General features: G+C 39.6%; 1 protein-coding gene across 1 annotated transcript; it reads right to left on the reverse strand.

Moving 5' to 3' along the window:
• Window positions 1-11,590: 11,590 nt before the first annotated feature.
• On the reverse strand, window positions 11,591-13,013 carry LOC149112022 (uncharacterized). The gene has a single exon (XM_089289627.1). The coding sequence runs from the start codon at window positions 12,880-12,882 to the stop codon at window positions 11,833-11,835; it is 1,050 nt and encodes a 349-aa protein (XP_089145753.1). The 5' UTR covers window positions 12,883-13,013; the 3' UTR covers window positions 11,591-11,832.
• Window positions 13,014-16,134: the final 3,121 nt, after the last annotated feature.

Below are 16,134 nucleotides of genomic sequence, written 5' to 3' on the forward strand. Positions count from 1 at the left end.
AGGGCTTCCGAGGGGGTACTCCCAGAAAAATTGGTTGGGGGTGTGCGGCCCGCTTCCCAAAACCCTTACCCTATTTATGACCAAAATCTGCGATATTCCTTACCCTATTTATGACCTGACCAAAAATTCGAAACCCTATTTACGACCTGACCCTAAAATCAAAACTCTGTTTCAGACCTGCGTTATAATTAGCTCCCTAGTTCAAGGCAATGTTAAATTACCGTTAACATATAAATTTGTGAAGGGCTTTTGTTGATTTTCTTTTCGATAATGATGAAAAAGTGGCTTCTTCTTAAAGCATACCCATATCAAGGCTAGAGTGAAAAAACCGTACCCTATTTATGACCAAAATGACCAAAATCAGCTAAAATCGATACCCTATTTATGACCAAAACGGTTGAAAAACCATACCCTTCGGGGCCGCACAGACCTATATAGCCCATATAAGGGAGTCCCCCCCCCCCGGGGGAAGGGCTACGTGATCGGTGAGTGAGGGATTTATGCATGTGCGTGTGTCAGACCAATCACAGTGTGGGTTGTATCAAAGAACGAATAAAATTGCCTGTTAGAAAATAAGATGGTATCTACATTAATCTGGAGACGTGTCAGATTACTGTAGTTTGTTCAGTCAAACATTTTATGGCTTACTATTTAGTTATCTTACCATTACCGATGTAACATCGTATGTACATCATAAACTCTCAGTTTCTTTCTTGCTGTACATCGCAACCAAAAAAACTTGTCAAATCAACCAAATCATTACTGTAAACAGTTCCATGAATGCTCCTATCTCCGAGACTTATAGTTCACAAAAAAATAACTCTTGCACGCCTTGCGTGCCTATGTTTAAACTCGTGGATACGCGAAGCGTAGAAACGTGTTTCTCGCGGGGACTCCGATATGCAAATGTGTCACTCACTCACTCACTCACTCACTCACTCAGGTGTAGACACTGTTCGTAATTAGTCGGCCCGAACGAGAGCGCCCGAGGCCGACGCCATGTTGGAATAGTAACCGAGCCCGACGCCATATTGGAATAGTAACCGTGCAAGTCAGCGCGAGCCTCGCTATTTTGTTTGCGCGGTTACTACTCAAAGGATGTATCGTGCCACCCTGAATTGATGATTTTGTAGCTTTTACACGACCAGTAATGTTAGGTGTTTCGCTAAACTGAAGTGGAGTTGACTACGAATGTTCGAATTAGTACTATGGCCAACTTGAGCGCTGAATTTCATGAGCATTTGACTCGTCCAGGTGTTCAAAATGACCAGGAGATGAGCATTTGTTTCCTGGAAAGTGACCTACTGATGTGGTAAGCTTTGATGAGAATGTGTATTATTCAAGGACCTTAATGAACTTATATGAGCGAAACGAAAACTTCTCAATGAACGAAACCAGGACAAACATCGGCACCATTATATAATATTGTAATTTTATAATTAGTAACATCTAAACCTGAGGCCAGCCGAAATATTGTTTTGAATATACCTTGTGTCAGCGTTGCAGTAGTCTTTGACTTATTATCGTTTTACTTTTCAAGTTTGGCTGATTAGATCTCCTGTGAGATCCAACGGTCAATCGAGTAGTCCACGTTCAACCGACATCGAGTTAAGTTTAGATTAAAGTTGTGTTCTCTATACTTGTCTTGTTTATCTTAGTATTATATTGATCTGAACTCTGAGTGGGTTGTGAAATGCACATAAACTTGGAAAAAAATTCCCAAATACTTGATTTTGATAATCTTAAATGATTTTTACCTTGTCTTGTGTTTACACCTTTGCTTCCTGATTGAAAAGATAACAAATGGAAAGAAACCCCTCTGTGAGCTCGTAGGAGCACATATTTATGGATGGACAGATTTTTTGGATCAACACTGAAAATGCTTGCAAATGAGGCTACTTATTTTGATGTACTTCACATGCAATATATATATAGAGACAAGCGGTTCTACATTGGAAAAGAAGTGCTGTCTCATAACAATTCTTACTTATAGCCTTGAGTGAAATGCAATGAAAAAGGTCTGTAAGCTCGTACAACTTGAATACTTGTAAATTTCCCCAGCAGGTAGACAAACATCAACATCAAGATCTGTGTGTGTGTGTGTGTGTGTGTGTGTGTGTGTGTGTGTGTGTGTGTCGGGGGGGGGGGGAGGAGAGGAGGAGAGTACTCTATGATTTCTTTGGTACGAGTGTCCTCTGTGACCCAAGAACCCTTAGCCTTTACCACTCTCTGTTCAGCTGCAATTTTGCCACCCTAACTATTCTGTAATATGTGAGCAACAAAAGCCAACGAAAAAAGCCTACGCTTTGTGAGATAAGTGCGACCTTGCGTGGTATGAACGCGGCTTGTTTTAACAGCCTTTAAAAGTACACCAGTAATTGCAAGTTCACCAACATGTTTCATCTCTATATTACTTAATCCACGAGTTTGACGATAGGTCTCCTTTGATTAACTCTGTTTGCGAATTCATAATACTCAATTCTTTTTCCCCTCTTCTGTACATAAGTTACATGTACGCCATTGCGCGCGGATCGTCCGGCAAAAATTCGTTACAATCGAATCGTAGCATTCCGAGTTCTGGATTTATATAAAGCTGACAAACGTGGCCTTTTTCCGAGGCATACTGAAGTACTTTGTTCCATCGCTGTGGAAGCTGGCTAAGGTTTACTTAATTTAACGGTAGAGAAAAAAGGAAGGGTATTTTCCTAGTTGCACTTTTAGGTTTACTAACATGAAATCTATGTAACAAATTGACATCAGTTTTTTATGCGTCTGTTCTCTTCTTGATGATAAATTGTGTCATAACATTGTCAAAGTGGCTGTGGAACCACCAGCCGCAGACGAGTGGTTCCGCAGTAAACTTTGACAATGTTATGACGAAACTTTTATCATCAATAAGAGGACAGACGCATAAAAAACTTGTCTCAATTTGTTTTTTATAATAACAAGACCCCAGACTGGTCAAATGCCGGGAATAAATGAGGGGAAAAGACGCGTAAACTTGCCGTAAACAAAGATAAGTGAATTTTATTCAAAATGGCGCGAACATTGTCAATAGCTTTTCTCGCTCTTTGATTGTCTACTTAAAAAAGTCCATAAATTCTCATTGGTTAAAAAGTTGACAGTTTGACAGCCAAAAGTTGAACTTGAAAGCTTGCATAAGTTAAAATTTTATCCGTCTATACTCTTATTGATGATAAAAATGAGCCAATCAGCGCGCTAGAAATGAGACAGTTATTGTAAAAATAATATTATGCGTGTTCGAAACAACTGGTGAGAGGCTCAAGAATTTACAAATGGAATAAAGACTCGTTTTAAAACAAAAATCTTGTTTAGACAAATAATCTGTGGCTAGTTCATAATGCAACTTTAAAAAATGGTTGTCAATGAGGGCAAGAAAAGAATGGCTGTCAGAGGACTTTGGACTAACTGACACCGAGGCAGTTCGCATAAAAATATTAGGCGCACCCGTCGCAGCCCACCCAGTCTTCTCCGTCATCATCTCGGCAAATCTCGCATAAATTCGCTTTCCTCCTGGACGTAAGATTGCAACAGACAAGTGTTATTATGACATCAATGCCGTGGACAGGAAGTCGTTTTCAGCATATTGCTCATATCAAGCATAAAGCCCACCATACCTCATCATATCATTATAACATGAACCAAGAAGTGTGCATGCCATTCTTTCCCTCTCCATTCTCATAGAATTTTCTACTGTAGTCAAGTCTTTCTGCTAGACGCCTCGCAAACTGCAACATAATAGGTAAAAGTCAGCAATGAAAATAAGAGCTATTTAATGAACACAACACGAGTTACATTTTGTTGTTTGCGAGGTGTTCCTGTAATATACTGAGAAAATTACCAAGCAAATTGACTCCACAGTTGTAACCATCCTCCTGACGATAGTGAAGAGGTTCAACACAAGGCCACTCTGTGCATTTCCATCCGGTCTTTACATCGATCAGTTGACTGCAACAGCGGATACGAAAATGGATTAGGAATGCATAGAATAAAGTCCCCGACACTTAACTAAATCAGGCATTGTCACATAGTAACTGTTTTGGGAAGTAGAGCTTCTATGTCAGATACGGGCACCTTATATTGTCAATCAAGGAGCATAACCTGTCGTTGCCATTCATCTTCCTCTCCTTAGAATGCAGGGGATCAAAGTACAACCCCCTGTAAATGGAAGACGAAACTGATAAAACCCACCATGAACAATATTTTGTTGCTAACTTAACGGAACATACCAGAAGGGTCCAGTATCGGGTTGTAATATTCATAGGGACGACCATGATTTCAACGTCCTGAAAGTCTGCACCTTTCCACAGGCGACGCGTGCTGCCGCCCATAGACACTATTTGGAATACAGTAGTGTCTGCGGCAAAAAAAGTTGTTATTTTCCATCTCTATGGACCACAGGTAAGCCTCTATAATTTGTTGGTGAAATAAGGGTGCTACATTATAATCAAGAAAAATAGGTGCGATCATCCACGGATATCCAGGAGCATATGCTTCACATGGATTTTTTTTGTGTTCTGAGAAGGTGCTTAAAAACGCCTACAAATTGTGGACGGGCCATGTTTTTGTAGAAAGTAACCACTTCGACGAATTAACGAATAGTACTTTCCAAGAGTTAAGCCGACAACCTCGTTCGTTCCCAGGATCCTCTCCCTACCTTCCTCGAGAAAGTACCCTGGTTACGGCTGGTCACGTGCCTATGTATACAAATAAAATCATTGAAGGATAATAAAGTATAATAAAAGCTGTTGTTGTTGTTGTTGTTGTTGTAAATCCGCACAGAGGGTGGGTCCTCAACTTAATTTTGTCAACGCTGTCCATGGAGGTGAAAGTTGCGCTGCCTTACTGACGTTATTTTGAAAGTTAAGCAAGTGCTTCGTTTCTATCTGAACTTCTATGAGTATGAGAGGTTCATTGAGAGGGAAGTTTCCTTGTTTTTCACTACTTTTTTAAATAACCGTCAACAGCCTGTTTCGGATTAGTTTAATCAGTTTTTCACAGCACAAGAATTAAATAACCGTCAAATTTGCGATGGGATGAATTCAATTTAATGAGAAGCTAGTCTCTCGACCGAAAATTGGACTTGCCGATAAACAGTTTTGAAACGAAAGACGTTGGATTTTGCAAACGCGCGGCCGATGTCGTTGTTGTACAGTTCTTCATAAAATTTTTCACTGCAAGAGAATCGAATGACCGTCAAACTTTCGATTGGATGAATTCAATCCAATTCAGAGTTAGTCTCTTGCCCAAACACTGGACGTATCAAACTCTAAACGAGTGCATCAATGCCGCTATTGTGATTTTGCCGATCGAAAAATATAAATCAAGCTTTAATATTCAGCGCGCAGACGTTGTTGATGACAAGTTTCCGTAAAATTTTTTCGCTGCAAGAGAATGGAATGACCGTCAAACTGTCGATGAGAGTAATTCAATCAAATTCAAAACTACCTTTGTAGGCGAACATACGATGTATTTAACTCTAACGGAACGAACAAATACCTTCGTTGTGATTTTGTCGAATGAAAAATAAAATTAAATTCCCCGCGCGGTCCATTTATTGTGGTGGTCATCATTTCCAAGTTCTTTGCCAGTTTTTTTTCACTGCCAGAAATTCCAAAGACCGTCCAACTATCGACGTGAAAAATTCAGGTAAATGCAGAGCTAACCTTTTAGCCGAACATTGAACGCATTGCACTCCTATATCGAATGTGTCAGTGCCTTTGCCGTGATTGTTGCTGATCCACAACGGGAGGGTTACAAATTCTACTCCCTACTGGGCTCAGTAGGCAAGCTCAGTGCTGAGACAAACTTTAACTTTCCAGCCCGTCCCTTCAATACACACTTACGCCATAAGCCGGAAGTTACATGAAAGCGAGGCCTAAGGGCCCTCCAGTTGGCGCGAGTAATTATGGCGGATGTTATGTCAGAAAGTGCAAGATCAAATGGTGCTGCACAAAAGACCTCGCATAAATGTTGTGCCGCAGCACTATGTACTAATAGGTCGGGTAACAGAAAAAAACCTCACGTTCCACACATTTCCGAAAGATTCTCGACGTAGGATGGAATGGGCAGTGAAAATGAAACGATCTGACAGCAAGTATAAATCGAACACGTCTCTGTTTTGCTGCTCCGAACATTTTGTTTCTACAGACTACAGGCGCAGTTTAACTGGGAAAAGGAAATATCTTTTGCCAACTACTACTCCTTCACGGTTTCAGTGGACCAAAGCGTTAAGTCATGAGATCGAAAGGGCAAAGCGATGCGAAAGAAGAGAGGCGAAATCGCCGGGACAATCACATACTCGGTTGCATGTTCAGAGAATAAAGTTGATCCACTGGAAACCAGCAAAGTAAAAATTGAAAACGAGCATCAAAATGAAGATTTGGCAGAGGTCGTTGCAGATTTAAAACGCCAACTGTTACTTTCCAAGTTTTGTATAGAGAGATTTAAGAATAGTGATGATATTTTTTTTATACGGGTTTTCCAAATTACAATACTCTAATGGCATTCTGGGAGTATGTTAAACCCTCTACAGAGTCTTTAATTAGTTGGAATTTTGCTCGAAGCAAAAGCGAAGAGAACGTTACTAATTTGCGCATGCGTTTGGGGCAAATTGCTTCTGTTCTTGAGAGAATGGCACCACAAGGATAGCATGAGATTTGCGAAACCATATATATTTTTGTCATGTTATCCAAGGAGGCAACGTAAGTAAGTCACGTTTTGCGTAATGCACTCGGGTACCTACCGCACCCAGCCCCCCTTCCCGCAAGGCTAATTTATTAATTGAAATTAATTAATTAAACAAACATTAAAGTTTACACCTTATGGCGTTAGTGTGTTAGTGTCTTGGCGAACAGCAGCCCCCTAAACCATCCCAATAGTGCACTCTGCACTAATGACTGTATCACCTATGCAGTCGAAATTACAGTGGAACCCCGTTAATACGGACACCAAGGGGACATGCCAAAATGTCCGTATTAACGGGGTGTCCGTATTAACCGGGGTCCTCGTAAAAAAGTCAGGGACACGTGTTTTATCGATACAAACACTAAGGCCGACACTTGTGCGGCAACAAAACGTTTTAATTGTACTGTAAATTACAAATCATTAACTGTATCACTCTCGGTGAAATTTTGCCTTTGCAACCAGAGCCGGGAAATGGTGAGGACAAAAACGCAGTCGCCGTGCTAAAGGAAAGTCGAGTTATCGGCCACATTCCATATCACCTCGCAAACACCAAAAACCGCACTGGTATAGTCACCCATTTTATTTCAAAGCCTACTGATCGAGGATCAGTTGAAGTATGTGGAAAAGCAGTTAATCGGGGTGGAGGCCTTGGTATGGAAATACCGTGTGTTTATATTTTTGATGGTCCTAGGAAGCACGTGGATTTACTTGAACAATTAATTAATAGACGTTGGCAACAACCCAGCAATACGAACGGAGGCCGATGCTGATAGTGGCAAGCATAAGACGTCAAAGAGGAAGAAGGCTACAAGCAAGGAGTGTAGCAAAAGACCAAGAAAGTGAAACTTTTGTATAAGCGTATCAGGCAGAAAACTTTATATAAGGACTGCAGACAGGATAATGCACTGGTCAAATGCGTCATGCTATTTTGCCACTGTTTCATTTAGTAATAAAATTGTATTAACCCGCCGAAATCTGTCATAATTTGACCAGGGTACAAAATCTCTAATTAGCACATAATCATGACATTGACAATAGACAATGCACAGATACAAACAGTGTCCGTAAAGCGGGGTTGACGATGTATAAGAGTTTGTCGCTCGGGACACAGAAAAGTGTCCGTTGTCCGTATTAACAGGTGTCCGTAATAAGCGGGTTAATTTTAGAAAAAATATATGAGCTTTTCGTCGGGGAAAACGAAACTGTCCGTAATATCGGGGTGTCCGTATTAAGCGGGTGTCCGTAGAGCGGGGTTCCACTGTACCATTGAATAATATAATTTATCATTTGTCAAATACATTCTGTACTTGTACATGTAATTTATTATTAAATGTCTCTGATGTCTCCTTTGCTATCAATCGCAAGCCTTGTCATTATGCATGGCACTTATAACATTCCTCCAGTCAGTTGATATTTTGTCAGTAGGGTCACCTATTACTGAATGGGTTTCTGACTTTTCCAATCCCAGCAAGAGGCCAAATCTGAAAATAACCAAATAACACTGACATTAACGCCACTGCCACCATAACTGTGCAAACGTTATGGGAGGCGTAAGAGGCAGTGTGCCAAGTGGTTAGGGCACCGAACTTGAAATCTGGAGGTCGCGGGTTTAGTGGTCCCACTCTGACCCATAAACTGGAATTCTTTCTCGGTTAATTGACCCTTAGTTCAACTCCTCAGTTATGCTTGTTAACACTAAGCCAGCTGGTCTGCCTCCTACCTGTGAGGTGAGAAAATTAGACAATTAAGTGCGTTTTACATATTCGCTTTCCCTGCCGGAAAATATAGAAATCCAACATAGATATATTTGTTTTACTTCGTTTTGCATTTCTGAGTTACAGGTTGCTGTTCCAGTTCATTGACCGTAACAGACACCTCCTCTAGTTTGTTGTGGGATCATAACTGTAATAAGCAGTTGAACTGTAATTGCTACCTGCGATAGTCTTTTGTTAGACTGTTGTCTACCTGTATTGTTTTGAAAGTTATTAATGTTGTAAACGATGAATTCCGTTATAGCCAATCGAGCTTTCTGAAATGTATTAAATAATGTTTAGTTAAGAATTTTTAATAGCTTTACGTAATCCTTTAGAATTGTGCTTTCGGCTTAAATAGTCGTGCCTTGTAAAATATTCTTTGGTTACATTCTGGTTATATTCGGAGAACTGGAGAACTAGCTACTTGTAGCTAAGCACACTGACTACAGACCATAAACATTCAACAACATTCAAAATTTTGTAGGGACTGAAGTACTGGTCATTTGCAGCCAACATGCAATTGATTCACTGGCCCTTGATCCAAGGATGTAACAATAATACATTCAAACAACATCTCATCACCACCAGGCATGGCCAGTCTTGAGCTTTGCATAAGGCCACAAACGTTGAGGCCTTACTATTTTATTTTGACAGTCATTCAAACTACTACCTGTACGTATAATGTTATATGTAAATACATTATAATACAGTTGTCGGTGTAAGAGATGCATATGGATCCACCAATGACCATACCGGTAATTATTTTAGGAAATATTGAAGCCAAAAACTTTTAGCTGAAATCAGTCAAAATGAAAGACACAGTCTGCACTATTACAGTCACAAAGCTAACCTAACCTTAAAGCAAGCTCTTCCTGTAATGAGTCCATAAGGAACTGGATCAGAGTCTTTGGAGTCTTTTGAATAATTTGGATTGTCACCTAGCAACCAAACATGTCCCTTTGGAATCTTGGAAATGAAAGAAAACAAACCATAAAACAATAGGCTAAAAATTATCTTTCTATGTGCAGCTCCTCTTGATACACACAAAGTGGGAATTTCATTATTAGCGACTACATATAGATTACTACGCCTTTCAATAACATGCGGACTCTAAAATTCAAAGCTCAACCGACAACTGCTTTTTTCCCTACCATCAATTAAATGTTTGGCAGCTCCTCCCAGCTTCCAACTACTGCCGAGCGTGTGGTAATCAAATCAAGTCGTTTAGCACAGTTCAGACAACATAGTCGGAAGCTGGGAGGAGCCGCCGAACATTTGATTGATGGTAGTGAAAACGTATTTGTCGGTTGAGCTTTGAATTTTAGAGTCCACATGTTATTGAAAGGCGTAGTAATAAGTTCAGAGGGCCAGTAACTAAAATCAACCAATCAGATTGCTCCACTGCTGGTCCAATATTCTCTAAGAATCGGATTAGGCACTGTCCCGAGTTTACTGACTTTTGGGTAGTTTCGTTGTGTAATAAATCTCTTATTAACCAAGCATGCTCCGCACCACACTGGGAGAATATCGGACCTTAGTCTTTTTTGTATGGAACTTGCTGCACTCGGTCTGTACTGTAAAGACCTCAGGCCGATATTCTCCCAGTACAGCCCTCGCACTTAGTTAATAAGATATATGTAATGTCATAAATGTGTATCTAGACTTGCTCAGACAAATTTATTCCTTTGCAGAATAAAATGATATTATTTTAATTTTCATTCTGAATCTTGTAATAAACTCAAAACAATTTAACAATGAAATAAACAAAAAAGTATACTTCAAAGGGCATGTTTCTATACAGTTGAACCTCTTTAATACGGACACCAAAGGGGAAGTTCTGAGTGTCCTTATTATAGAGGTGACTGTATCATAGAGGAAGAGATTACACGAATTCTGGTTTCACTGGAACTACTGCAGGTGAATTGACCATGGTATACAGATGTAGACTGAGGTGTTGAAATATTATGGAAGTGACCGTAAGGAGATGTTTGACTGTCATAATTTCAATGAAACCTTGCTCAATGATTATTATAATTTATACATTATTTATATGGCTTGCATTTGTAGCCAATATAACCGCACTTTGATTGGCTAATTCTACGACATTATTCTCCTGTAGTTGACTCAATTTCAACCAAACATAAATAATTACATTTTGCACCACATGTTAAAAAAAGTGTTTGAGGAAAGCATCTGTGATTAAACTAAGCACCTGGATCTCTTTTTGTAGGGTTGTGCCAAAACACAAGAAAATAATTTGAATAATATAGCATCCGGACAGTCTTAAATAATGCATCTACTTGCAAACTCACTTTAAAATCATCTTTTCCATCCTCGCCAGTTCTAATTCGCTTTCCACTCTATATCCATGCGAAAAGTAAACATAGATTTACAGGTTAAAACCAACGAGAACAAAAAGACAAATAGCAGGGGCTTCATTAATGTTTCAAGCAGGAGGGCAACTGATTTTCACAGCAGACAAACCTTTTGACCTGAACTTTGTTATAAAAAAACCTTTCTCCTACATCTGGATGGTTAACCAGGTAGGCAAAATTATCATCACAGTCAGTCAATTTGCTCGGGCGCAGCCCTTCATGAAGCCCTTGCTAGTTTAATTGCCATGTTCAAATAAAGCATTCTTAATGGTTCCGAGAGAGATCAAATTTGTAATACATATTACGGTTCAACCCTGCTATTTCGAACTCTCAAGGGAATCAAAATACACATGTAGTTTAAAATAGCGGGAGTTCAAAATAGCCAGTACTAATAGGTGACTAAAGGGCAAATCTAAGGGAAATGAATTTCAGTTCAAAATAACTGGGAATTCTAAATAACCGAGTTAAAATCAGTGGGGTCTGCCAACTGCTTTTAGGTCAGCTAACCTCATCACCAAACAAAACAATAGGAACATGTATCGATAATGTTGTACTAAAATCCACATGCGATTACATCCTGCAAACAGGAGTAATAAAATCTTAGTATGGAAGACTTCAGAAGTTACTTGTGTTAGTAGTTACTGTAGTATATGGTGTTAGTCTAAATTAATAACCTTTTCTCCAATAGGGGCAATCAAAAACAGGTTACTACTACCCATAGTTATTATATATTTTTAATAAATCCTACACAGATCTTGCCACAGCCTCCGTTTTGAAGCCGTTGCATGCATTCTTTGCAATGTTGGCCGGCCCACAGGCATTGCTTTATCTGGAGAATGATCCAATCTCTTCAAAATTCTTCAGAAAAATATTCTCCAACATACTTCTTCCTCGCCGACAGCCTGTTCGCAGGCTAAATTTTGTGAAGACGAAACACAGACACAACTTATATTTTGAATTTCCCAATGTTTTGAATGTCCCAATGCCAGAAAGGGTCAAGAATCACTAAGCAAATGCTTGTATGGAATAATGGGTTGATGGCGAGTAACATTGGCACAATACGACCTGGATCGTTCACTAAGGTATTTCGTCACTTTTGTTAGTTTCAACTGTTCAAATATCGCATGACTTCTTAGCTTTACAGGGGCCTCTTGCCTGATGTACTCGACAAATTCCCGCTCTCTGGCCGCCATCTTTAGTCGACGATTATCATCCCTACGATGTAGGGGATTTGCACCAGTGACTGGAGCAAAAAGGAGTGCTTGGCCACCAAATTTGACCTCAACGGCTATCATAGCTTGCCTATTACTACAAAAAACACATCCTCGTTCATACTGTGTCGGATAGGGAAGGATATGTTCAATAGCTCTGTGATGGTAAGCGTTAAACAGTGCATCGTAGAATACTGTGGGAAGGACTACCGATGCCGTTTCGTTTACACCACACGACTGTTTCCTGAATTTAAGAATATAGTCTGCTCTATGATGATCATAATCCAACACACCCACCACCGGTTCGTAATCTAACAGCCATGTCTCCACAGCGCGGAAAGGTGACAGCTTTTTCATCTCCGCAGGGGCAAATTTATTGTATTCGAGAGTCGTGTCGTCCTTTAAAAATATGTAGTAATGATAGCCCGGTCTTCTATCCATTGCGGCAAAGAAAAGTACATTTCGTCCAGATGCAAACAGGGTATTGGGATCAAACAAATAACTCACATGTGATTGATTGTTTTCTTGGCACTTTGCTCGGTAACTTAGTACTATCACATCACAGTTGCAGGTCTGGGGATCACCAATGTGAGAAGATGAAGCCAAGTATGGAGGAAGGCATTGTTCAGTTTCCGTGAGATAAACAAATGGTTTTCGAGTGGTCGACTCTGTGGTTCTGTGTATTGAATACTCGCGAAATACAGCTGAGAAGACATCGTCAACCCTTTCAGTGAAGGTCCCGATGACGTGCGTGTTGTTCACATGAACAAGAAAGCCGACGATTAAAATGGTACTAACGGCCACTATAAAAAGGAAAACACCCTTAAACTTCATTTCACTGCAGGTTTTTGAATGAACATGGCAATGAAGGGTTTTGAAAAATTAAACAAATGAAGCTAAATTACTGTTGAAAATCGACCATTGCCAGGAAACGAGTATTGAATTGTTGGGCTGTTAGATCTCTGCAGGCGGTACAACCTCAGACTACTACAAACTACTATAAAATGCGACCCGACCTTAGCACGTTAGCTTTTGTCGAAAATTTGATTTGAAATTTCAGAGATTAAATCATTACAAAAACGATGTGTAGATAATATTCAGCTGGTTGTTTGGATCTTTGGCAATTAAATCATGCGTTCATTTCACTGTAGCCGGGTTTACAAAAATAAGATAATTGAAGATAAATTAAATTTATACATTTCGCCGATAAAAGTAAAATATAAAACTTTAAGGTAAAAAGCTTTTAAAATTGAGTCTTACCGTTTTCGATCTGTTTGATCGTCATCAGAGTGATGATCAAACGGATCTATGATGAGGGATGATCAAACTGATTATGATCAAACAGATCGAAAACGTTAAGACTCAATTTTAACAGCTTTTTACCTTCAAGTTTTATATTGAAGATAAATTATTGTTGAATATCCACCATTGCCAGAAAACGAGTAATATATTATTCGGGGCGTTAGATCTCTTCAGATGGGAACAAAAAAAACTCTAATTACCCAGTACTACAAACTACTAATCAGAGGTCAGTAAGCAGTGTTGAAGATTTGGATTGAGATAATGACAGAGATTTTAATCTTTCAATTTAAAACTCATTTAGTACAAAAATGGTGTGTAAATACAAAAAACAACTGGCGAGCGGTTCTCTTTCGGGCAATAAATTCACGCCTGCAGATTTCAGTATAAATTGTCATATTTAAATACGGACCTCCACCGATTGGCCTTAGTTTACTCATTGAAAGTCAACCATTATCTCCAATGTACATGCAAATATCATTTTTATTTGGATCAATTCGGTTTTTCTCATTTTTTACGGGGCGATTAACGTTTTCAAGGTGACCTGGAAACTAGCCTGTGAATGAATTAAATGTCGGACGCTTGCTAAAACGCCGTTTTTTTTATTCCAACAAGTTCCATCATTCTTCGATATTTTAAAGTTTTAACACTTATATTCTGTTTAAGGACGTTCGCGCTAATTGTTTATGCGCATCCTTACTGCGCACGCAAATTCACACGCCACGTCATGCATAAGAGCGCGCGCTAAGTAATAAAATGAACAATGATAGGGCCGGATGGCCATTGCTATAGCTATGCCTGGATTTAACGATCTTGGACGTTCGGTGACCCCCACTTTTCTTTCTAGAAACAGATTTTATTTACAATTATCTCCGCATTGTACAAACATAGGCACGCAAGGCGTGCAAGAGTTATTTTTTTGTGAAGTATCGGAGATAGGAGCATTCATGGAGCTGTTTACAGTAATGATTTGGTTAATTTATCAATTTTTTTTGGTTGCGATGTACAGCAATAAAGAAACTGGGAATTTATGATGTACATGCGATGTTACATCGGTCATGGTAAGACAGCTAAATAGTAAGCCAGAAAATGTTTGACTGAACAAACTACAGTAATCTGACACGTCTCCAGATTATAATTAGTGTAAATACCATCTTATTTTCTAACAGGCAAATTGATTTGTTCTTTGATACAACCCACACTGTGATTGGTGTGACACGCGCACATGCATAACTCCCTCACTCACCGATCACATAGCCCTTCCAACCCCCAAGAGGAATTTTGGCTCAAAAATACTCAAGTTAAATGAGAGAAAGTGGTAAAAGTTCAATTGAGGCCTTACAGTACTGTAAAATGACGTTAAAATTGTTCTAAAAAATCTAAGCTTTCGCCGATCTACGGCTTCATCAGGGATAAGAAAAAATATTCCGCGTAAGGCTTATATAAAGATGTAAAGTTAAAACGTGTGAAAAGCGAAAGAATATGGGGGGTAAAATGCATGAGATAAATAATAAGATACAAATATGAATAAAACGAATGATATGATCTAATGAGCGAGTGTCAAAGTACAAAGAGTCTCTAGATATGTTAAAATAATTATTAGAATAAAAGATCCTTGAATTCGCTGCATTCTTCTCGGGAGTTGAGGGCGGGTTTGTAGTTTCGTATGTAAAACTCTTCGAACAGTCGTAGATTTGCGGGGTCGTTTTCTAGTACAATGGTCTTGATTTCGATGCCTTTGTGGACTTTGTTTTGGCACTTTGAAATGTGTTTCTTCACGGAGGAGTTGTCATTGTTCAGGTGTTCTCTTACACGATCGTGGATAAAGCGTGTAGTGCTCCCGATGTAGTATTGGTTGCGACCCGTACTGGTATGCCCTCTTTTCGGAAAATGTTGGTGATCCTGTAGTTGAGACGTTCGGAGATATATTGGATCTTCAGGTACGACCATTCTGTGCTGAGAGGTCGAGGGTCTTTCTGATGGTTCTGGGAGTGCCTAGTTTTGTCTAAAGTGCTTTCAGGATACCCGTTAAGACGGAGGGCGTCGTCAAACATGTTTTGATACTTTGTGGCACATTTCCGCTTGGGCACATTTCCGGCCAAGATTTACTGGACAAAATACTCAAGGATAATAATGAAGGGCAGTAAGCTGCTTCATGCAAAGAACTTAACACGCTTTCGTGTGATAAGAAACTTGCGAACTTTTCTCGCGGGGGATTATGCAAACCGGGCAAATACCCACTGGAAATTCGGAACGACCAGTCCACAATTTTCCAGAAAAGCAGATCCTAGCGTTTTTGTGGAAGATAGGCAATCAATAAAAGGCTCGAACTGTGTCAGATCGTTTTGCACCCAGTGTAGTGTCGACTAGCCGCCATCTTGTAGCTTTGGTCGAGGCAATATTCACGACTAGAGGAACTAGACCTGATTCATACCAGGCGGAAATGCCAAATGGAACAGGAAATTTCCGAAAAAAAAGGACAACCTCGAGAGGTTGATCAAAATGTTCGAAACGAGTTTCCGGAAACTTTCTGTTCCATTCGATTTTGAACCAAAATTTCCAGAATTTTTTTCGAATGGAACGCGCCTAGAGTGACTGGTGCGATTGCTTTCCCTGACGATATAATATGCAAAATAGTCGAAATGTATAGTTTTAGCCAAGCCTAAAAGCCGCGTGGTTTCCCTATTTTTTTCAATTAAATTTTAACAAACTAAACCCAATAAGTCTAACCAAGATTGTAGAAATTACGTACGCGATATAAGCTAATATATCAGGGACTTTTCAAGA

Source organism: Orbicella faveolata, unplaced genomic scaffold (genome assembly GCF_042242905.1).
Source record: "Orbicella faveolata isolate gen_17 unplaced genomic scaffold, um_ofav_v1 contig_2, whole genome shotgun sequence".
Classification (NCBI taxonomy): domain Eukaryota; kingdom Metazoa; phylum Cnidaria; class Anthozoa; order Scleractinia; family Merulinidae; genus Orbicella; species Orbicella faveolata.

Coding starts and splice junctions, on each gene's coding strand:
- LOC149112022 (XM_089289627.1), bottom strand. CDS start 12,882: ATGAAGTTTAAGGGTGTTTTCCTTTTTATAGTGGCCGTTAGTACCATT.